This window comes from Ctenocephalides felis, unplaced genomic scaffold (genome assembly GCF_003426905.1).
Source record: "Ctenocephalides felis isolate EL2017-DRISC unplaced genomic scaffold, ASM342690v1 CF-g0.4_SCAFFOLD_01886, whole genome shotgun sequence".
Classification (NCBI taxonomy): Eukaryota; Metazoa; Arthropoda; class Insecta; order Siphonaptera; family Pulicidae; genus Ctenocephalides; species Ctenocephalides felis.
In genome coordinates, this window is record NW_020538040.1 from 151,922,347 (window position 1) to 151,947,048 (window position 24,702).

Genomic DNA, 24,702 nt, shown 5'->3' on the forward strand with positions numbered 1-24,702 from the left:
CAAATTTCCAGTCACGTTTTTTCGATTTCGATTCGATTCCTATTGATAGGAAGATGAGCTGATTAGTTTTTGGCAAATGCAGGTCCAGCAGTTACGGAGATAAAGAGCAAAGAGTGCAGAAAATAGAAATCGAGTTTTGAGAGAACGGTGCATCCGATTTTAATGTTCTAAAAAACATTCAATTAGTAATGATTGGGGAAGTGTTTATCAGATTTTGGCAAAGGCAGGCCCAGCCATTTCGAAAGATACGGAGCTAAATGTGCAAAAAATCGCGTTTTTGAGAGAACTAAGCGTCCAATTTAAATAATTCAAAGAACTTTCTGCTTGTCTTAATAAAATAATTGATTTTGGAAAAAAAATTTGTTTCAACTTTTTTTTTCAATTTTTTTTTTTCAAGAAAAAATTTTTTTGTATATCGAAAATAATTCAGATTTTATTTTTAATTCTGACCAAAATTCTAATATACTTTGAACAAATAATTCCAACTTAGCAATTCAGTTTATATAATTCTTATAAATATTAGACAACGTTACAATATTAATAATAATCTACTTCAAAACATTCAGTATTCCTCGAAAACTTCGTTACGGTACGGGAAGTTCCAGCAATTTGCCGTAAGGCACGATGCCATACACCCAACTAGTTTGCTTTGTATTTGCATATATAGGCTTATAAGTACTCATTTTTTGTTTCCTTATTTTTTGGATGTAAAACAAAAATTGGACTCATAGGGTTAATAGCTTGTTTTCGTTGAGTTATATTTCTTAATTGAAAAATTATTTCAACAAAAATTGAGGTCTAGATAGATGTTTCAAGAAGCTTGCAAAATTTTAAGTCGAACAAAATGCTAATTATATTTTTTTTAAATACGACTTTATCACAGTTCTTCTGCATTGTCGGCTCCTGTCTCGTGTGAGTAGGCTCCTTAGTTATGAGTCGATGTGATTAAAAGACTGTCATGCGATGCGAAGATCGTTACCGCGAAGTCGATGCCGGTGACCATCGTCTTATGGTCTTCAAGAGAAAAGCTGTGTGCATGTTGTGACTCCACAAATTCACGGTCATCGCAAAGTGCCATTGTGCACTTGGTCACAAAAGCTTGTTAGTACGTGGTGCATTACACACCGAGTATTTTTGATTTTCTACTTTACTGCATTTCGCTTTGCTACGACATCTCGGGCCCGGGAAATAATGCCTCTAAACGCAGCGTTTCTTATAACTTCATTCCGTCGACGCTTATATATAATGCTATTTACCTGTGAATGCTTTTTCTCGGTATGGACTTTGAATTGCGCTAACAAATGAATATGTAAACCAACGACACAGTGCGTGTGTGCAAATACAGGTTCATGTATACATCTCATGAAAAAAGGTGTACATCTCTTACGAGGGTTTGAGAAATGGACGATTTGTCATAACATAAATGACGCTTGACATGTTCATACAATTGCGATTATTGTTACGTTTTATTCGCCTCCTGCGGAGTAAGCAATTTTGCTATCCATTTTATTACATGTGTGTTTATATACAATATACATATATACTATTTTTAATGCATTTTAAAATACCTAATGTTTTTCAAAATATGCGAAGTATTCCGGTCTGAAACTTCCCGTACCATTATTTAAAATTTTTAAATGCTTTGCAATTTTTTTAAAACTTTGAAACAAGTCTCACGGTTAAACATTATAAATCTTATATATGTCTAATAATCAGTTTTGACCGCTAAATGGTATTTTTTTTACTTTTTTTCTTATATTTCATAAACCGCTAGACTTGCCTTGCCAGTTGTTCATTGCGTCAATACAAGTAATAAAACGCTTTTTGAATCATTCAAATCGGATGCTGCGTTCTCTCAAAAACTGAATCACCATTTTTTTCACCTTTCCGCAGGGTAAGTTATAGTACTCGCAAAAAAAATCGAAAATGAAAATTTTTATATATCTTTACGTTTCAGAGGTTTCTGAATATTTTGGCATATCTTAGAAAAATTGATGTATATGTGTGTGCGTATACAAATTTTCGTCGACGATTTCGGGAACACGAATAAAGCGATTTGAATCATTCAAAAAACATTCGATTCGTATTGATAAGGAGACGTGCTGATTAGTTTTTGGTGAAGGCGGCTCTAGCCGCTCCGAAGATACGGGGCAAAAAGTGCTGAAAACGGTAACTCAGTTTTTAAGAGAACGGAGCGTCCGATTTGAATAATTCAAAAAAAATTTATTTGTATTAACAAGATGAAGAACTGATTAAATTTTCATGAAGGCACACAAGTAAGGCCGAAAAGTAAATTTTTGTCAAAAATGTATAGTTTCTCAAAAATTTAATTTTTCAGAGTAATTTTTTTTCAAAAATGTTAATCTTTTAAAAAAATAATAATTTTTGGTACGGAAAGTTTCAGCAATTTGCCTTAAGGCACGATGCCATGCGCCCCACTAGTTAACATTTATTTAAAAAAAATATTTTCGATTTTTTCCGATTACTATAACTTACCCTACGGGAAGTTAATTATATTATTATTTTTTATTTAACCTTCTTAATCAAATGTTATTTTGTATTACATCAAAATTTAAGTATTTATCATTTTTATAATCATATTTCATCAAGATCGTTTACGAACAATTATATCACTTTGATACAGATAATTATTTTACATTACAGATAAAGCATAATCACTCTATCTTTTTCATCATTATATAATCATTTAAGCTTCATTTGAAAATAGGTAAAAAAAATATTTGACGTAACTCGCAATAGAAATTAATAGCTTTCTAAACTATCTCGACAACTTAGGCTTGTCTGAATAAAATTTCTTGGGTCAGTCGGATGCGTCAGTTTTTTTTTTTAAACACGGAAAATGGAGGAGGTTTTGTGAGCGGTTGCTCGATCACCCTTGTCAATAGACGTCATGGATATATTTGTTTTCTAGGAACGATGAAATATTTTACACGAACGCCCAAAGGTTCTTCAACTGTTCGGGCCAGATAACAAATTTTTATGATGAGATCTATATATGATTTTTCCTTTTTTTTCGTTCAATATTTTTTATTGTTATTGCTTTTTATTTCGAATGAGTTGATTCGAATTATGCTTTAATTTTTTTTATTTATTTATTTTATAGTTATAATATTATATTTATTGTAATGTTTATTATGTAACTTTGCTAATACTAATTAGTTTTATAAAACAACTAAAATTAATTTTAATACAAATAATAATACTGACAAGGAGGTGCTAATATAAGTATGAATCAATCAATCTATTTCATACTTCACTGACGGTTTCATACATTTAACGCATTCAACTATGATGTTTTTTATTGGTTGCAAATTAATACACACACATATATACGTATATATATATATATATATATATATATATATATATATATATATAGAGTGGGGCAGGGCACAAAGGTTCAATTTGACTTTGAGCAATTATATTGAGAAATTTAAATAAATTATATCACAACCAATACCACATATCAAACAAGCATATCTGACTATGTTCAGTAAAACTCCCTGCTAATTCATCATTGCAATTTTTTTTTCAGAAGTTTGCCACCTGGTCCTTTTTACCCTATATGCGGGTTGAAATGGGATAGCCAGTTGCCAAACAGATCCAATATCTTATTTTTTATTTTCAAAGGGATTTTACGAAATATTAGCTACTATAATCTACAAATGCAAAATATAAATTTCATAGGCACATGGGAACAGTGCAAACAAATAACAATAATTAACAATGAAAGAAAACACTTTTGTTATAGATTTTCAAACATGGTCGTGTATCACTTGATAGCGACGTTGCTCGGTTGAAGGCGATCACATATTTTTCCCCTCTACTTTCAAATATTGTTGTTAAATTTTTTATCTCTGCTCGTTTTTGAGATATTGTTGGTGGACTTTTTTCGCGGACTTTTAAGCCCCGCTCTACCCTATTTCAAAATTGATATGAATTTTGACAACGGAATGTTTTTGAAGACTTTTATTTATTTTTAATACGACGTATATTTATATAAATATAACATTCTTAGAACAATTCGATATTCGTTAAATATAATTTTAAATCAGCGGTTGCGGTTGATAAAAATCTCTGCTTTGAAAATGCGCAGATCTGTTCGCCTTAGGTCGAATGGTGTCGCGTTACAAAACAAAGTCATCCATTCATAACAATAGTAATAACGTCGTTGGCTTGGCCGTTACTTTTCCGAAATGGATGATTTATTTATTATGCATGCATGTGCTGTGCTTAACATTCGGCGAAATGAAATCGAAATTTGAGACTGTCAAATTCATCAAGTCAAGATAACTAAACATAAGAACTTTAGATAAATCACAAATAGTCCAGTCATTTGGTCGTTTTGCCGGTACAGTACTCCGGGAATTCTGAAAATTGGTAATCTTATAGATTTCGAGGTGCTCTTTACGAAAATCAAGTTTCCCACCTCAAATTTGAACGGCAAGTTGCCGCCATATTGAGAAAATGGCGTCAAAAAACAGCTTTTTTAAAATATCTCCTTTCTGGCCTATTCTACGATAAAGGTATATATGTACGAATTAAACTAGAGAAAATTTCCTACAATTCTTTAGAAAACCGTTTTATTTTGTAAAATTGATAGTTTGAGAGTACGGCCGCCTCAAAGTCTTTGCTGCTCTCGCCGTAGTATCAAATCTCTCCATATATGACAGCACTTTGAACTTGATCACATTCCTTCTAATAAATAAATATTTTCAATGTTAAATTAAGTGAATAAGATCTAGAAATAAAATAATTCAAATATTTTTCTGTTTTTTTTTTGCTGATTTTTTAACACTTCAAGCTACTTACTTATAGCTACTTTGCCATTGAAGTGTTAAAAAATCAGCAAAAAAAAGAAAAATATTTGAATTATTTTATTTCTGGACTAAAAGCTCTGGGTGTTTTCTAAAATGCATGACGTAATTTCTGTTTTACTTCGTTTAATAGGTATAATTTTTCCTAAATGAGTTTTCTCCATTTTATGGGACGTGATAAACCGATTTGTAATCGATTTCTTATCTTAAAATTGATTCCGCATAAGTGCTTTAATGTATTTTTAATGCGTTTTAATTAATTTTCGTCACGCATGATTTAAAATCAACGGATATAAAATTACTCGAAAACCCAAATACGCGATGGAGAAGGCTTACTTTTATTGCTTTGAACGAGTTCCGCGTGATGTCACAGCTTTTTATATTATTTGTTCTGCAGAGCACAGTTTAGAAATATTTCGAATTTTATGACCATTGTCAATTATGTCGTAAACCTTCTCATGTTACCACAACAAATATTTACTCTGACCGTGAACCTAGCGCGTTTTGCACGGTATCAAATTTGTGATAAATGCTTTTTTCAGTTTTTATATCGAACATTGTTCGCAAATCGAGAGCGTGCAAAATCAATCTAAGATAACAGGTGCCTGTAAAATCACCCTGAAAGCTGATTCGAAACTTGTTTGATATATATACATGTATATATTTAGGCCTACACATAAATATCCATGTGCTCGACGACGCATCTATACAAACATATCATTTCTCTGGCTTGTGTGCAAGAAAAGCACACATTTCTTGCACGATTTCTGGTGTGTTAGTGCGAGAGTTTTTTCCTAAGCGTGTTACACAGGCAATGCATTGTACCCTATAATCAGGCCGGAGTTGGTTCCTGTATTTCTTGTTTCATTCTGCTATCATCATCGTGCGTTGTGCGTTGTGCGTTGTGCGTTGTCCGTCGCTCGTTTATTCGCTTGAGTTAAACTGCTGAATGCGTGCTGTCGGTGCTGTCATTGCTCCACCACTGTTCGAGTCGAGATAGTCGTTAGTCTTTGACTTCACTCTTTGCATGGACTCATTTCACGTGATTTTACTAATCGCATAATAATGGGCTAAATTCGAAAACGTCTCATGTCAGGGATCGTTGACTCTTCATCGCTATTTATCGGTTATACTATCTCTTCCGTCATGCTTGTAATAAAATATTTGTAAATATTTTATTTTTAATTACTATTTACTCATTAACGTTGTTCAACAATATTGTTAGCATTTTTTAAATTCGGGATTTAAATAATTCGAAAAACATTCGATTCATATTGATAAGGAGACTGATTGTTTTTGGTTGACTGACTGACTGACTGAGTGCTGATTAGTTTTTGGCGAAGGCAGGTCTAGCCGTTCCGAAGATACGGTGCAAAAAGTGCCAAAAACGGTAACTCAGTTTTTAAGAGAACGGAGCGTCCGATTTTAAAACATTTTACTTGTATTGACAAGGTGAAGAACCGATCAAATTTTCATAAAGGCAGGTCTAGCGGTTTCGGAGATCTAATGAAAAAAGTAAAAAAAAATGCCATTTGGCGGTCAAAAATGATCATTAGACATATGCACATGAAATTATCAGATATTTTATAGAGATTTTAACAATAAGTATAAATTTTGTTTGCATTCCTATGGGTTCCGTACCAATGTTTATTTGTTAGACGGCGACGCGGCGCTTACGCGCTTTGACATTTTGTCTCTATGCAGTTAAAGCAGTACGATTGCTTTGAAAAAAGTTCAGATTTTCCAAAATATGTCAAAATAATTTTTTTTTTTTCAAAAAAAGTAATTTTTTGACAAATTCCTAGATTCTCAAAAATCTAATTTTTCGAAGTAAAATTTTTTCAAAAATGTTAATCGTTTTTAAAAAAAATAATAATATTTGGTACGGGAAGTTCCAGAAATTTGCCTTAAGGCACGATGCCCTAATTGCCTTAAGACAATTCCACTTACAGCTAGTTTTATTATTATTAGCCTTGCTTACTTAGAGCATTTAGCCATTTACTTTTCTTCTTTTCAAAATTCTGTACTATTTTCATTTATATAAGTGGGCGCCCATTAAATACGTAATCGATTTCTTAAGGATTTTTGCCCCCCCTCTTCAAAATTACCCCCCCCCCCTAACAAACATCACGTGCATTTTTAGTTTCGAAAAAAATTGTGAAATTTTTGATTTTTTTTGAAAATGTTTGAATGAAAATTTAGGTAAAAATAAATACACGTGATATCTTACACTTTATAAAAATAAATTAAGTTAAAAAAGCAATTTTACAAGAGATAAATTGAATATATAGTTATTATAACTCTGCTGATGAATATTTCTAACGAATAACCAGATCAAGTTTATATGCAGTTTCACCTCTGAAAAAATATATTATAAAATTTATATTTTGCATTGGTTGAATAATGCAGCTATTATTTCGTAATCCCTTTAAAATTAAAAATAAGACATAGGACCTGGTGCTCCTGACCGTCGTCGTTTTACCCCGTCTATTGGGTTAACAGGGCCAGAAACCATATTTATGAAAAACAGAAAATAAACACATTTCTACAATGATGAACTGGCTGGAAGTTTTACAGAACATAGTCAGTTGTTTGTTTCATATATGTTATTTGATAATTATTGATTTATATTGATATATGGTTTGGTTTTCACAATATAATTGCTCAAATTTAAATTAGTCCTTTATGCCTCGCCCTACCCTATCCTATTCCATCCAATTTAGCTTTTAATTTTGCTTTTTGCAACTGATTTTTTCACTATTCTTGACTTCTAAATCTGATCTTCTCCAATTCTAATCTCGCTTTTCTTCTTACTTCTAAACTCAATATTTCAAATTTTATGTCATTGCCAAGAATCGATCTGAGGATCGATCGCTGGCGTGTAAGTCTGCACAGCATTTTTTTAATGACTACGAGATGCTTTCAGGCATTAATTGGTATTTGGCAACAATTTCTGGATATAAATTACATTATTCATCAAATCTATCGATTGCGGCTTAGCCTATACTACTTTTTCGCATCAGTTGCTTTTTATACTAATGTATCCCTCGAGCGTAAATAAATCTACCGCCGCACTTTTATCGTTTTTATGTTTTATTGCACAAACCATAAAAGTTTATTTCTATAAATCCTAATTAGCCTAAAATTGGCAACCTGTTTTATTTCAATCGCAACCAAAAATATTCATTAACAAACTACCGGATCTAAATAAATTTAACAGCGAGTTCTATAATCATACGACAATAACTCTCGATCATAAATAGAAACTGTTATGATTAAAGTGTATAATCATATCATTATCGTTTTATTACCATCTAACAGTAATCGGTATACGATGGTCGTACGTGCGATGCAAGAACTGATTTTGCGTGTAATTGACGAGGTACGGGTTCGACACTGATCAGGACACTAAGACACCATCGAGAGCGAATTATGAGCCCCGAGCGAGATTCTCATGCGCACGCAACGCTTTTTAGGTTGTTTGAGAAAAAGTTTTCACAATGCTCCCAAACGCATTCTCTTTCGAAAGAGGACTCACAAAAATATGTCCGAGATCATAACTTCTGAGAAATTTTCATAATTTTTATTAATCATTTTAGAATCGCGTTTGATGCTGTCTTGATAAATACACTGCGATAAATGATTTTTTTTCAGATAATCTGTCTGGTAAGACATTCAGTGAATTTAATGACAAATGTGTACATGAATGTGATGATGAATAGAATGTGTAGTTTGAACATAGATGAGATAAAGAACAGAAAAAACTAAAAGTCCCTTAAGGCAAATTGCTGGAACTTCCCGTGTCAATTTTTTTTTTTTTAAAAATTAAATTTAAAAAATTAAAGAAAAAAAATTCCTCTGTAAAAATTATATTTTTGAGAAACTATAAATTTTTGACAATTTTTTTTTTAATTTGATGTGCATATGTCTAATGATCATTTTTGACCGCCAAATGGCATTTTTTAAACTTTTTTAACTAGATCTCCGAAACCGCTAGACCTACCCTCATGAAAATTTGATCAATTATTCATCTTGTTAATACAAGTAAAATGTTTTATGAATTATTCAAATCGGACGCTTCGTTCTCTTAAAAACTGAGTTACCGTTTTTGGCACTTTTTGCCCCATATCTTCGGAACGGCTAGTACTGCCTTTGCTAAAAACTAATCAGCACGTCTCCTTATCAATACGAATCGAATGTTTTTTTATTTAATTGAATGTTCCGAACACACACACATACACACACATACATCAATTTTTTCTAAGGTATGCCAAAATGTTCTGAAGGTTTTGAATAAGATATACGAGTATAAAAAAAATTATTTTCGATTTTTTTGCGATTACTATAACTTGCCCTACGGGAAGCTAATAATAATAAGTGTACGTTACATATTAATTTGCTAAATATAAAGAGTTTTTTTTTAGTCTTCCGGGTCTTTTGCAAGGTGGTTCGGATGATTTTCAAGTCTAGTTTTGTACTTAGATGCATGTCTTCAGATTTTTTCTTGGAGGCCCGTTGATGGATCAGCCAATTTAGGACATACTTGGGCGCCTATAGTATTTTTTTAAGAATTTTATTTTGTAACTTTCACTATTCTTAGTCTAACCATAAAAGTTTATTTCTACAAATCCTAATTAACCTAAAATTGGCAAACTGTTTCATTTCAATCACATTTTAACTTTATCTCACATATGATTAGCACATTAGAGCGTTTACCTGCTAGATTACCATTTTAAAGTGCAATTTTTAAATATCATATACATACTTACAGTGAACTGAACATATATTGTTTTATAATATATTTCTCGATGGTGTTTATCATAGAACACACACACACATTAGATTTAATTTAATTTAAAATTCGGGCGTAACATCAATAAAAATAGTATGAGAGTTATGCAATTGCAAAACCAACCCCTCAGCGAATCTTCTTTTAATTTCGTTCTCTTCAAAATGTAAAATTTTAGGGTTGAAAAAATCTATACTATGGTTTAAATTTTTAATATGCTCGGTTAACATCGTCTTAAATTGCTTCGGATTTTTTGAGTTATTCTTATGTTGATGAAGGCGTTTTAGTTTAGTTTTAATCTTTATAGTTAATTTGATTACCACTGACTGATGGCTAAGATGCTAGCCGAAACGAATGGATTTTAAATAAATAAACTTTTAAAAAAACTCTCATACTATTTTTATTGATGTTACGCCCGAATTTTAAACTCAAATTAAACATCAAATTCAAATCTATTCCAATATATATATATATATATATATATATATATATATATATATATATATATGTGTGTGTGTGTGTGTCTAAAAATATGTGAAATGTATTCAATATATTCTTCTATTTGTTATTTTTTATTACTCATTCCAATCTTTGCTCCTGTTTTATTTTCAAGTAGTTTTCGTTCATCTTCACAAGCCCATCACTAATTAGACAAAAACAAAATAAGCACACAGAATATCATTTGTTGAAGTTTTTAAGAGGAGTCTGGTTTTAATAAAAGATGTCGAAATATACGTTCACACACACGCACGCACACGCACACACATCACAGCCTGAATATTTCAAACTACAAGATTTATTGGGTATCAATAGTTATATCAATGTTCCTTTTTTTTAAACGCTAATAAAATTATTTTAACATATTGTTTTGGTGTCATTAATGTATTATTTAGTTACTCTAACATATTTTGCGATCACAGAAACTATTAGTTGCAATTAAACTATGGGAACATAAATCATAAATATCAATATTTCAACTAATTAACCATAGCGTTAAATTTAAAACATTTTTTTATTGTTATGTAGTAATTTAAATTAATATTTTCGAACCAAATGAATCATAATAAATAAACTCGTAATTGTATAATAAATATTTAATAATACAGATTGATATACTGATTATATATTTCATTTTATATTCCACTAACAGTTTTCTCATCTACTTCCGTCACGCGCAAGGCTATTTCGGAGATTTACTTGGACACAAGCTTGTATTAACTAAATAACATGTATCTATTTTAAATATGTGAGATTTTTTTTAGAACGACCAAGTTTTAAATAGAGTTATAAAATGAATAGTCATGATATGTTGTGGTAATGTAATAATATGACTTTTTACATACTTCCGAGAAAAATAAATCTGAAAAATTAAAAAAAAAATCTCTAAACAGTATATGTAATGCATTTATAAAATTACTACTTTGTGTTACAATATTAAACAATTTACTTTTGAATATAAAAATATTTGTGAAATTTATACAAATATTTTTACTTGTTGCGATGAATAACATTGTATAAAACCACCTTCATCCCCATGATTAAAGCTTAAATTAGTAGGGTTTTTCATATTTTTAGTTATTTTGCCGATATCTTGAAGAAAGCAAACATAATAATGGGGGTTTGACACAAAAAGTTACATTTTGTATTACTGGCGCCAAACAAAAGTCTCCACGGATCAAGTTATGATCTCTTATATATCAGTATCTCTATATTATATATCTGAAGTAAGAGAAATATCTCCTAAATCTGGACATTTTTAAATATACAAGTATGCAGGGATATACCGAGAATGTTAAATGTGACTCATTTCCGTTTATCATTAGGGCCTTTGGCTTAGGTCGGTTTTTAAAATTATTATACATTTTGCTGTCGGTAACGATCCTTACCTGCTTTTGACACTGCAAATTATTTCGCATAGATTTTTTTTAAACTTACAATTTGTCATACTAGGTCATTAAGTAATTGCTTTGACTGTATTATATGGATTTTTGAATGGTTGGCAACCCAGTCGTTGTCCAATCTAGTTGTGAGTAATTAACAATACTCGAAGTATTTGTTGACATTTTTATTATATAGCTATTATACTCACGAGAGGCGATTTTCACACGAGGTGATTTTCATATTAGTGATCTATAACCTAAAGTGGAAATTTGACATCAAAGCTGCCTGATGCCACACTTTAGCGGTAGTAGGCATCAAACCAGCGAACCCGGGACTAGTTTGTGCTAGATTAATCACGTGAGATTTTAAGGGGGAGGGGTGTTTGACAAAAAATCACGAAATATCACGTGGGGGAGGGAGGGGTATAGTAATATATCACGTGTATTTATTTTTTAACTGATTTCTTTAAAAAAAATCAAACATTTTCAAAAAAATAAAAAAATGTACAGTTTTATCACGTAACTAAAAATACACGTGATGTTTGGTGTGGGGGGGGGGGGGGCTAATTTTGAATATCACCATGTATTACCAAGGGGGAAGGGGGTCCAAAAATCCTTAAAAACTCGCTCACGTGGTTAATGGACGCCCCCTTGCGCCACCGCTAGGCCATATTTCGCATAATGATTTATTTTTGTGACTTTTCGACCTGAAACTATTAAAATTTGTTCCCTCTATTAAAACCTAATACGACGATCCCCTAATATCGTCTATATATCTCCACGAACGAACGTTTCTAGCCCGCACACGGCGACCACCGTCGGCCGTGAGGAAGCCATAGACCCAGACAGGCCATGATAACACCCGATGATTAATTGGGTAAACGAAGGTTGTGATATACGAAACGAAAGTAATTATTTGGTTTTTGATCCCGATTTTTTGAGTATTTTGACATTTTAAATGTGTTAGATTAGATTTCGCTTTTATACAGATAGTTTGGTAATAATAGGTTATATCTGATGTAATAGAAATATTAGGACTTTGATGTAGTGCAGAATATATTTGGTAAGGCGCTTGTGCTATCGTACTTTTCGAAGTAAAACTTTTTTAGGCGCGACTAAGGTGTAAATCCGTACAAATGCAACGGAAGTGCGTTACGGCAGATAAGATAAGATATGAGTCGAGTGCCAATGATTCGTCATTCGCTCTCGATGATATCATTTCTATACGGGTCGATTGTGATTAGTCGTCGCGTATGTGAATAGAGATCTATCGTTGTATGCGTACCGGCATCAACATTGTATGCGTACCGATATCGACAAGGAAATCGGCATTGATAAATAAACATTTTAAAGTTACATCGTAGTACAAATGTTGATTTAATGAAAAATGCCTGAATCAGAAGAATATTTTACCCTGTTCATTAGAAATTATTTCTATATTATTCGTAGTTTCTATAAATCTTTGAAGTTATTAAAATGGAAAATATTTTTTAGGCAAGACAGATATTACAGCTGTTTAAAGAATGAGATTATATCGCGAAAAAGTAAAAAAAAAATACAAGCAGTCAATGAATGTATGTTAATTTTAATTACATGAAGTTCTCCAAAGACAATTACATGATGAGTGAAGTTGTGAAAACAATATTTGTTTAGGCGTCGTTTAATATAATCCACCGTGTGAACGAATGTTATAGAAGTTATTAATCAGCCATTACTTCATTTCTCTTATGAAGGTTCATTTCTAAATGCTAATTACAATGACAAACCGATCATGTCATATTTGAAGTATGACTTTAATTACATTATTAACCAAAACATTATTCAAAATTGTTATATGATGTATTTATTTCTACTTAAATGCTATCTTGTAAATAAGTTTTACTTCAATCGCGTGTGAACCTTACGCGCACTCTTTTTTTTCTTATCTTTGATTTATATAAGTTGGGATATAAAATTTGAAGAAATGATTTTCTTTGTGATTTTATGAGATAAAGATTAGAGTAAGGTATTCAGGATGTTTCCCATTTTATCACATATGGTTTTGGTAGCTTTAGCTTTTTTGTTTGGTAGCTACAGCATGCTTTTATAAAAAATTTATAATCATATTTTTAGTTTGCAACAAGCGAAACTCGCTAATAGCTGCTATAAGATTTATTAAAAATGGCATTAATTTAATACAAAACTTAACATCTTAAAACTTGTCAGCTTCTTCTGCACGTGTAGTTATTTACGAACTTTTGCCACATGTACTGTGTAAAATAATATCCGATATAGAACCGGATATGAAGTGAATATTAGTAAGCAAGTGATATTTGACGGTAATTGTTCTATTCTTACTTCAGTACAACATGCCTTTAACGTTCATGGTAAAATGTGCTACTAGTTAGCCATGCTATAACAATTTCATTATTCTAATTATTATACTAGATAATATAAATGATATATGGTTTAAATATATTTAAATGATCGATTCAACAGTAGCCCGAAACTAAACTAATGACCCTATCCTATGTTGAGGCAAACCCATATTGGAACATACTTGCGTTACGTGCGTGTTTTATAGCAATATAAATCATAACACCTAATTGAATAAGCACTATGCAGATTCAAACACATGTTCATTCATATGGTCATAATTTTCTTGTATTCCTGGAAACACTGTAGACTTCTTTTATTATAAATGGTCTGGCGACTTTATTTTTTTTTTTATTTTATTTTAACATTTTGATATTGTTATTAAGCACGTTTGCGGCCTGAGAAATGTTAAAATTAGTAGATACATACTACGCATATGTAAGGGTCATGTTTTAATTGTTAAAAATTGTAAAATATTTATTGTAGCAATCAACTAATGATTAGATAAGGAATTGGCTATAGTATTCAGTACGATAATGTATAATAGTTTATATCACCATGATGTCATAAATATTAATTATAGGGATTTTTTTCGCGATTATCAAACTTAAACTTTTTTTTGTTATTATATACAGAAAATAAGCAAATAACGTTTAATTTTCATAATTTACAAATGTTTACTTTCTAAAATTAAATTGTATCATTGTGCATTTTATCAAATTAGTTTTACTCCTTTTTTTTATGGAGTACCTACTAGATGTTTATTTGTGTTGATTTTTATTACAATATAGAGCCAGATAATTTACAAAAATACAATTCTATTAGTCGTTTAATGTTTGGTCTTTTATATTTGATTATTAATCTTTTGTATATAATTTTATATAAGCCTCAAAATTTAGTTCAAAAATCACTTCCTTACAAATCATTAAATATTTGAAATTGAATTTTCACAATTATTCACTGCTACCGGATAATTCAATTTCTTCATTTAAGTGATCTTATCATTATTATATGATAATAATGGTATATAATATAATACTTGGACGAATTTTCTCAAATTACAGTTTCCTGTATTATTCACAGGGCTCGACGTTGATTGTATAATAAAAATTGTATAGTAAAAATCTAATTACTGAATCTTTAAATGTAAAATATATGATCTAGTTCTAATTGAGCATGAGACACAAATCAGGACAATCTATTATCTTGAAGATTTACCATAAGATACTGTTTGTTGTGCTTGGCACAGTGTACGAATCCCCCGTTTGAGACACAAAACATTTGTAACAAGTGTCGTCTTGCAACAGACGTGGTATTCTTCTTCTCAGAACATCAACTAATTATAAAATTAGGATTTGGCTTTGTGGGTTCCCAAAGTGTGTCAGTGGAAACAGGAATGGGCATCTAGTACTCTAGTACTTGAAAACACAAGGATTACACTTTGTGTAAATTGAAAACACAAGGATGTAAAAATATCTAGAATAAAAGCTCATGAATTTCATTTATGCTTAAAGGATTTTTTCATTATTATGATTCGTAGCCATCTAGCACCAATGTAACACTATTCTGCCTTTCCTGGCCTTTCAACAAATAAAGATATGACTTTGTTGGTAAAATATGAGTTGATAACGAGAATAAAAAGTTATAAGTAAAATTTTACCAGAAAGTATTAGAACAAATTGTATTACTGATATTTATAAGATTATGGATTAGAATGCACTTTTTTGTCTGCAAAATTATTTTAGAAATGTCGTGGGTCATATAATATAATGATTTGTTTATATAGGGTAGAGCAGAGCTTAAAAGTCCTCGGGTAAAAAAGCCCAACACCGAAAAACAAGTGAAGTTAAGAATTTTCTAACAACAATATTTGAAAGTAGAGAGAAAAACATGTGTAACCAGCCATTACCTTGATTCTTACGACGTTGCTAACTAGACATAAACGTCCATGTTTAAAAATCCATACCAACAGTATTTTTTTTGTTGTTAGTTTTTTTGGTTGTGAGCACTGTTGTTTAGTTTACGTGACCTTTATACATTTTCTAAATACACGTTATTCAAGTCAGATTCGGTAGTTTATTTTATATAACCTCTATAGAAACCTTCACGTGGGGTAGAGAAAAGCCCCACGAAAATATCCTGGCAAAGGTGTAAACAATAAAAAATAGTAAATAAAAAAGTAAATTTAGTTAAAGAAAACAATTTTACGTTAAATTATTGGTTATCTCAACTTTCCTGATGAATAGCTCTGACGAAATACCAGATCAAGTTTATACACGGTGTAATTTTTTAAAAAATGTGACCATAAAAATTTTATTTTTCAGTCGTTAAATAGACATTGAATCTGTTTGCGCCCTGGCCCTTCCATTTTACTCCGCCTATGGGGTAAAAAGGACCAGGTGAAAAAAAATTCTGAGTGATGACTGAGTTTTACAAAACATATTCAGATAGTTGTTTGTTCGATGTGTTATTTGTTGTGTTATAATTGGTTTGGTTTTCTACAATTGCTACAAGTCAATTGGACCTTTGTGCCACGCTCTACACTTACTAATTATAAACGAGTATTAATAAAAAATAAGAACTATTATAAAGCTGTTGTCTAGAATTTAGCGACTTCTTCGGGATACATTGTCTTATATCGAGTAGTATGGAACTGAAAAAAATGAAATGAAGAAGGTATTTAAACTCATAACTACAATCCTATTTTTGAGCGCCGTTTCGTCGATAACAAATATGTTATCTATAATATGACGACATGCGAAAAGAAGTTACTAAATCTAGTTACTTATCAATTAGATATGCTAATTGCTATCGAGTTTCAGAATATTTGGTATGAATGAACGGGTGGAATGATCCGTCTTCAGATGATAGTCCATAGAGTTTCTATTTGTGCGCCGGCGTCGATGTTCGCTTTATGATTTTCCCACAGGGCCTCGCGGACGAGACAAGAGGAATAATCGCGATTCCTTGTCAGTAATATGTCTACACATGAATACATATCAGTGATACTTCTAGGAACGGAATTCAAATGATCAACTTAAGGCGATTTTTTATTTCGTTCTGTGAGAGCCTAACGCATTAGATTACATTTTCTGTACTTAGAAAGTCGCTTTTGATAACTGAAATATTTCGTACTTTTTCCATGCCCATAGGAAATAATTTTTTATGCTTGTATTATTGTTTTTCGGCTTCACCAAAACAATAATTTTGAGAAGCAGACAAACTTTTCTTTTAATTCAACGTATTAAAACATTGTAGGGCATCCGTTAATCCAACACATTAAGAATTAAAGTATTTAGGTGGCGTCCATTAACCACGTGATCGATTTTTTAAGGATTTTGGACCTCCCTTGGTGATACTTAGCGATATTCAAAATTATCCCCTCTCTCCCGCCAAACATCACGTGTACTTTTATTTACGAAAAAAAATTTTTTTTTTTATTTTTTTGCAACTGTTTGGATTTTTTTAAAAATCAGGTAAAAAATAAATACACGTGATATTTTACAATACCTCTCCCTTTCCCACGTGATATTTCGTGATTTTTTGTCAAATCCACCCTCCCCTTAAAAATCTCCCGTGATTAATGAAAAGACTCTTACATTAAGAATAAAAATATTTTTTTATAGTCTTGTATTATGCTTATATATTATTTCTTGAATTTTAGAATATTTTTTAGAAATATATATGTTGCTTTATAACTAAAACAATAATATTTTATCCAACTTTCAAATCAAGCTTATTTTGCTTTCTCCTGTAGATCAAACTACTAAATTTTACCAATAAATTAATTAGTATATACATTAAGTGGACAAAATACGCACCATTTTTAAAAAAAATATTATTTTGGAAGATCATCATTGCACCATTATAATTTGAATATTAATAATATAATTTGAACTTAGATAACAAAATCAGCAAGCTTTAGTAAATTTACCGATTTATCCTTTTGCAACGAGCGTCGTTCATAGACGACATCCTGTGCGTCCACTTTTGCTTCAAGATTTATCACTTTGAGTTAAATTATCAAGAATCATAATTTATTTATTGTAAAATATAGATTTTTAGAAGTGAAATTTTTAATTTCTAAATATATTATTATTGATAATGATTGGATTTAAAATATGTTGTATAACAAATACTTGGGCGGAACTTATACAGAAAATGCTGCCGTAGGGAATGGGTTAAAGAACGCAATCAGTTAAAATTGCAAAGTTTGAAAAAGATTCCAACAATAAAACATAAGATTGTTATTACAATCACGGCGCATTCGAGAAAGTATTCATAAGAGCTTTTACTCGTATTTTCTAAATTTCAACTAAATAAATTTGCATGCAAATTCTTACAATATTTATTAAAATATTTTAAGCTGTCCATGTGCATGCAGCTGTCGATCGAATTGCATCTATTCCCAGCATAAATTAGAATAGAAATTACGTAGACGTGTGTATATCAATTGTGTTATTTCGATTTTCAATCTAATCTTCTTGTGCAATTTGCAGGCAAAGTCGAGCCGTCGACGCATCCTTCTTCCAGCTTCAACATGGGCTACTTGGTGTCTCCCTACAGTTACCACAACGGCGCGAGCGGGCCGATTCCTGTATCTTCTATGGTGAGTCTAATAAAACACAATATTATTTTATATGCTGAAATTAAAAGATAGGGTAATAGATTAAGTTTTACAAAAGTGTAAATTTGATTTGAACCAGAACTCAACTTTAAGCCGTAACGTTGCGATAATATTTATTGATATCATGAAAAAAGTTACAAAACAAATTCTCACGTAGTTTGAGCTTTTAAGTGCAACATAGAGCTTTGGTGAAAATGTGACAATTAATTTTGTTTGTATTAAGCTTTTGATCCGTAATCGTAAGTAATATTTCTAGGACCAGTGTCAAAAATAATGACATGATTGCCTCAAGTTTTTGAGAATTAAGACTTTTCGTTTAACTTTGAATTTATTAGGTCGACTTTGAGCACTCCCCCCTTTTATGCATTATGTGATTAATGGACAATATAAATTTTTGTTTTCGTATATATTTTTAACTTCCCGTAGGGTAAGTTATTGTAATGGGCCGAAAATCGAAATTGAAATTTTTTACATTTCTCGACGTTTTGAAGGTTTTTGAACATTTTGGCATACCTCAGAAAAAATAGATGTGTGTGTGTATGTATGTATGGATACAAATTTCCAGTCACGTTTTCGAGCGCACGGATCAACCGATTTGAATGGTTCAAAAAACATTCGATTCCTATTGATAGGGAGATGTGCTGATTAGTTTTTGGCAAAGGCAGGTCCAGCAGTTCCGGAGATAAAGAGCAAAAAGTGCAGAAAATAGAAAGAGTTTTTGAGAGAACGGAGCATCTGATTTGAATGATCTAAAAAACATTCAATTAGTAATGATTGGGAGAAGTGTTTATTAGTTTTTGGCAAAGACAGGCCCAGCCATTTTGAAGATACGGAGCTAAATGTCTAAAAAATGGCAATTTTTGAGAGAACTAAGCATCCGATTTAAATGATTCAAAGAATTTTCTGCTTGTCTTAACAAAATAATTGATTTTGGGAAAAAAAATTGTTTCAACTTTTTTTTTTTTTTTTCAAAATAACATTTTTTTTGTATATCGAAAATAATTCAGATTTTATTTTTATATTTGACTATAGTTCTAATATACTTTAAACAAGTAATTTCAACTTTGCAATTCAGTTTATATAATTCTTATAAATATTAGACAATGTTACAATATTTATTTATAATAATGTATTTGAATACATTCAAAATTCTTCGAACATACCGGAAGTTCCAGCAATTTGCCTTAAGGCACGATGCCATACACCACACTTGTTTATAATTAAACTATATCTTCAGAAACTTTCATAAATTTTCTTTCTTTTAGAAATTTTGCAATTCTAGTTTCTTCGCTACACTGACAATGAGATTCAAGTCATAAAGATAAATTTAAATAGAACCATAATTCGTTACAATACGCAATAATGTAACAAGTTACAAAAGTTTTTTCGATGCTCACTGAATATAAAGGAATGTATCAAGATTTTACAACATATTTATTGTACAATTACGGAAAATTTCGAGGCACAGCGTGAAACCGCAAACGCAGAAATTATGACGTGAATCTATTCTACATTACGTTGGAAATCGTTGATAATTTACGCGTTTATTAATGTTGCGTGATGTTCGAAAGCTAAGATTATTGTCATAGAAAAAACTCATTCCTTGCGGTTGAAGATAAGGAGAAAGAAATCGCCCTTTTTAGATCTGTTATTGCAACTAATCTGAATCCATTATCGCATGGTCAACCCCTTACCTCGAGGGTTTTGGAAAACCCCGCATTATAAACTGCAATATCCTCATTAGCATCGAGGGCCCTTCAAAATATTATCTGGATCATTTTCCATTCGACATGCTCAGAACAAAAAAGTGAAATAAACCACAACGTGCAGCGATGCGTATTCGCACGCAATTCTTGACGATTAGTATATGGTTAAGGGTTCAAAAAGAATAATTAACAGGAAATATTACACAAATTGTCCGCCCATTCGCAAATTGTTCTCTGTTTTTCGCGATATGCGATGCGTGTGTTTCCGCAGATGTAATTAAGATGGCGGCCTGCGTGCGTGTTAATTTGAAAAATTAAATTGCCAAATAAATATTCAATGTTTTTATTACAAATATATTTTACAATCCCATTACAGAATGCTAATTGCAAGTGCGGTTTGAGAATTTATTATTCGTGTTTTTGTAGTCACCTTTATTCGCTGTTATGTATTGTCATTTTACTCGTGCAAAAATTCATACATACATATCATTGCAAGTTTATATTTGAATTCTTTATGTGTCCATACATTCTGGGAAGCATAGGTTGACGAAGAACGTTCCGCGGTTTGTTAATGGAGGATGAAACTCATCAATTAAGGAAACTGCCAAATATCAAGATCATAAATCAAGAATCAAACTAAACTATTTTATACTACGACCTCGACTATTTCACTCGAATCTCAATTTTTATAATGATGCACATTTACTACAATACTGGTATGCTTTATGGCAGAAAACAATTAAATCTGAGCCTACTTGTAGTACAAACGATTAAAGAGCTTTTTTTAATGAAATACATTTATATTTCTTTTTTATGATTTGGAAGTCTTGGCTGTAGAAAATACGAACAAATCAATTCGATATAATATTTTTTTACTTTAATATTTTATATTAATATTAGTTAATAATTAAAAATTTTCTTGCACTATTTATTTGCTTTTTGTGCCTTCTTTCGGTATTTCGAAAGCTGCTTTTTCGAAAGAGTTTAAAAACACTCATATCAAAATTCTATCAGTTGGTTTGTATATAGTTGCTTTCAATGATAAATGCTAAACAATTTAATATGTTGTAATAACTCGTGCGTTCACAAAAAGTTTCAAATTTGGTAATAACAGATCATAAAAAATAATATTCTCTTCTCTTTACGATCCTTCTGAGTCAGACTAAACATAGAACTTCGTATTTTTTACTCCAACATTTGTTCAAAGAAGCAAGTATGTGCCAGGCTTTCATAAACTATGCACGTAGTTAAGACGCTGGCATTTAGCCAATGGAATATATTTGTCGATATATTTGGTTTAGTGTTTGTAATAAAAAAAGACTTCTGAAAAATCTGCAGTTCACATGTACACAAAATACATTCATTATGTCATAAGGTTAATGGCCTTTTGCTCACAGGATTTGTCTAACGTTTTTCTTTTCGTATTGTATACATCTGTCATTTCCTAATGGAGATCCTATAAATAAAACAGATTCATTCAGGGAAGGCTCGGCCAAATGTTGATACAATGTAGTGCGATCTAATAATAATTCTAATATATCTTATCACTTCGCTGACTTACTGATGTCAGCAGGGAAATAAAAGATTCGATAACAAGCTCGTGCAAGGTGTAAATTTTCTGATTAAATATTGAAATATTCAAATATTTAATTTGTATAAATCGTTATAAAAAATAAATTTAAATATTTCAAAACCTACGTGTTAATAAACTTTTACTGATGTTCAATTTACGTGTTCTTTTTGGAGACTATATTATATAGAGACCACAATTTCAACTTGGAAAAATATATTGTATGTTACATTTGAATAGTTTGGCTTTTTTAATTATAAAGCTTAACACTTTGTGCGGATAGATTTTCTTGCACTGCAGTTTGCACGTAGTTTAGCAACGAAGTTTTTAAATAAAAAATGATTGCATTCAACCTGATCTAAACTCTAAAATTTATGTATAAGAGCACACACTTATAACCATCGGTTTTTTTTAATATTTATTTTTATCATTCCATTATGCGATGAGTTAAGTATTCACATTATAATAAAGAGTTAATCCTATATTTTTATCAAACTTTATGTCTGTCATCCCAGTGAATAAGCGGTTATTTCAATTTTCACTACTTTGCAAGGCTTGATTTCATTACTCGTTTCATTACTCGTGTAATATCAAGTATTTGAAATTAATGGTTTAAATTTTATATAAAGTGCTTCATTAACTTTTGTTCCTAACCAATAATTTTTTTTTTTTTTGCTTAAATTCGACTCAACCACTTATTCACCGGGATGGCAGATATATAATATTGCAAGCTTAAGTATAAAACATTCCGTTACTTTATTTGACTAATATATTTGAATCGTCAATAAATAAAATTATTCCACCTCAAATATCTTTTTCCAGAATTTTACTTATTATTAGCAATAACTTCCTTGAACAAAAACGAGTTATCCCATTCTTCTTCTACTATAATCAGAACATATCTTCAATTTCCTTTTCAATAAATGTAGTTCCTGATCGAATCTGTTCGCTTCGCTATATATTGCTTATTAGGGAATGAAATACATCATATAAATTGATCAAATAATATTCAACGTTTGTGGCTATTTTGTGCTTCTTATTTATATAGAATAGGGTAGGTAATTTTATAGTTTGAACGCAAGTGCGGTTTTATAATCTTTCAGTTCAGGTAAGCTTTGCAAGATTATATTTTATTATCCATGTAATTGTTTCCATTAATACCCGCATCATTGAAACGGAAATATAGGCATCACAAGCTGAGCCTTCTGACATGATATACTTTTAAAAATTATTAGATGATTTATTTTATTATGTTGATAATACTAGAACATTTATTAATAATAAATAAAGAGAGATCTTTTTTCAAACTAGTGAGGTGCATGGCATCGTGCCTTAAGGCAAATTACTGGAACTTCCCGTATCGTAATTAAAAATCTTGGTACGGAACTCAAAAAAAAAATTACACAAAATGTGTACACATTATTAAAATCTCTATAAAATATTTGATAATTTGATGTACATATGTCCGATAAACATTTTTGACCGCCAAATGACATTTTTTTAACTTATTTTTATTGCGAGTCTATAACCGCTGAACGTGCCTTCCCAAAAATTTAATCAGTCTTTATCTTGTCAATACAATTAAAATGTTTTTTGAATTATTAAAGTCGGACGCTCCGTTTTCTTAAAAACTGAGTTACAGTTTTTGGCACGCCAAAAACTAATTAGCACGTCTCCTTATCAATACGAAACGATTTTTTTTTTTAATTATTCGAACCGGTTGATCGGTGTTCCCGAAATCGTCGACAAAAATTTGTATCCGCACACACACACATACATCAATTTTTTAAGGTATACCAAAATATTCAGAAACCTTTGAAACGTAAATATATAAAAAATTTCGTTTTCTATTTTTTGCGATTACTATAACTTACCCTACGGGAAGTTAATGATAGATTATGAATATTATAAAAGATAGACAGATCATAAATAAATAAATAATTATTCAACAAAGTACTAATATACCTGGAAAGGCTTTTTAGGATCGTACATAAATCCCCGTGAAATTATGAGTAATAATTACAATCATACTTTTTATCGCGTAAAAGAGAATTTTATAAGAGTAATTTTCCAACTAGGTATTTTTAAGCAGACCAACAAAAATAATTGTGGTTAGCGTGTCGCCCATATGCGTTTCTGATTTTTTCGCATTCGTTTTGCTTTATGGCAGGAGCGATGTAAATGGCAGGTTGGTACGTGAATCCTTTAATAATGCAAAATGCATATTTACAAGCCCCATCGTTTAGTTTTATAAGTCGTTGTGATGTTAGATCGGCAGGACAATTCGCAAGTGTCGTTGAAAATGATATCAATCTTTCATGCAATTTGATCTTATAGATCAAAACTGTCGATGTACAATAAAATTTTATTATACAGAGTTATTCTCAAACGAGTTTGGATGTATGGCATCTATGTATGGGGTGCTGCTAAAGTCAGTAACATACAAATAATGCAACGATTTCAAAATAAAATACTCAGACAAATATCCGCGTCAAGGTATGTACCGACATGGTTAATTTACCAAGACACCGATACACTCACAATCAGTGAAGAAATTAAAAAGAGTGCCCTTAATTTCAAGAGTAAAATTGACCACCACACAAACGAACTGATAGCAAGTCTTTACAACATCACACATAATATAAGATTAAAAAGAATACAATTAATAGATTTAACACATTAATCAATAATAAGTTGTTTTACCATATTATTTAAAATATGTGTGTGTATGTATGTGTATATGTAGTCTGTGTAATGTATTTTTTTTATAATTGTATGTATATTTGAGTTTCTTTTTTTTTCTTTATTATACCAAAATTAAATTATAATTTAGTACCTTAATAAAAGGTGAACCACTGGGTTTTCCTTTTAAAATGTATATGTTATTTGTCAAACTAATTACTCAATGTCTTTCTATTTAGACAGATTGTATTTTAT

The 24,702-nt window shown here is 30.8% G+C and overlaps 1 protein-coding gene across 1 annotated transcript in view; it reads left to right on the forward strand.

Annotated features, from left to right (window-relative positions):
- The window catches only part of LOC113378397 (protein pangolin, isoforms A/H/I/S-like), a 337,278-nt gene that overhangs the window by 167,062 nt on the left and 145,514 nt on the right, over nucleotides 1-24,702 (forward strand). The window contains 1 exon segment of the mRNA XM_026618926.1: nucleotides 18,362-18,471. Within this exon segment, the coding sequence (XP_026474711.1) occupies nucleotides 18,362-18,471 (110 nt within the window).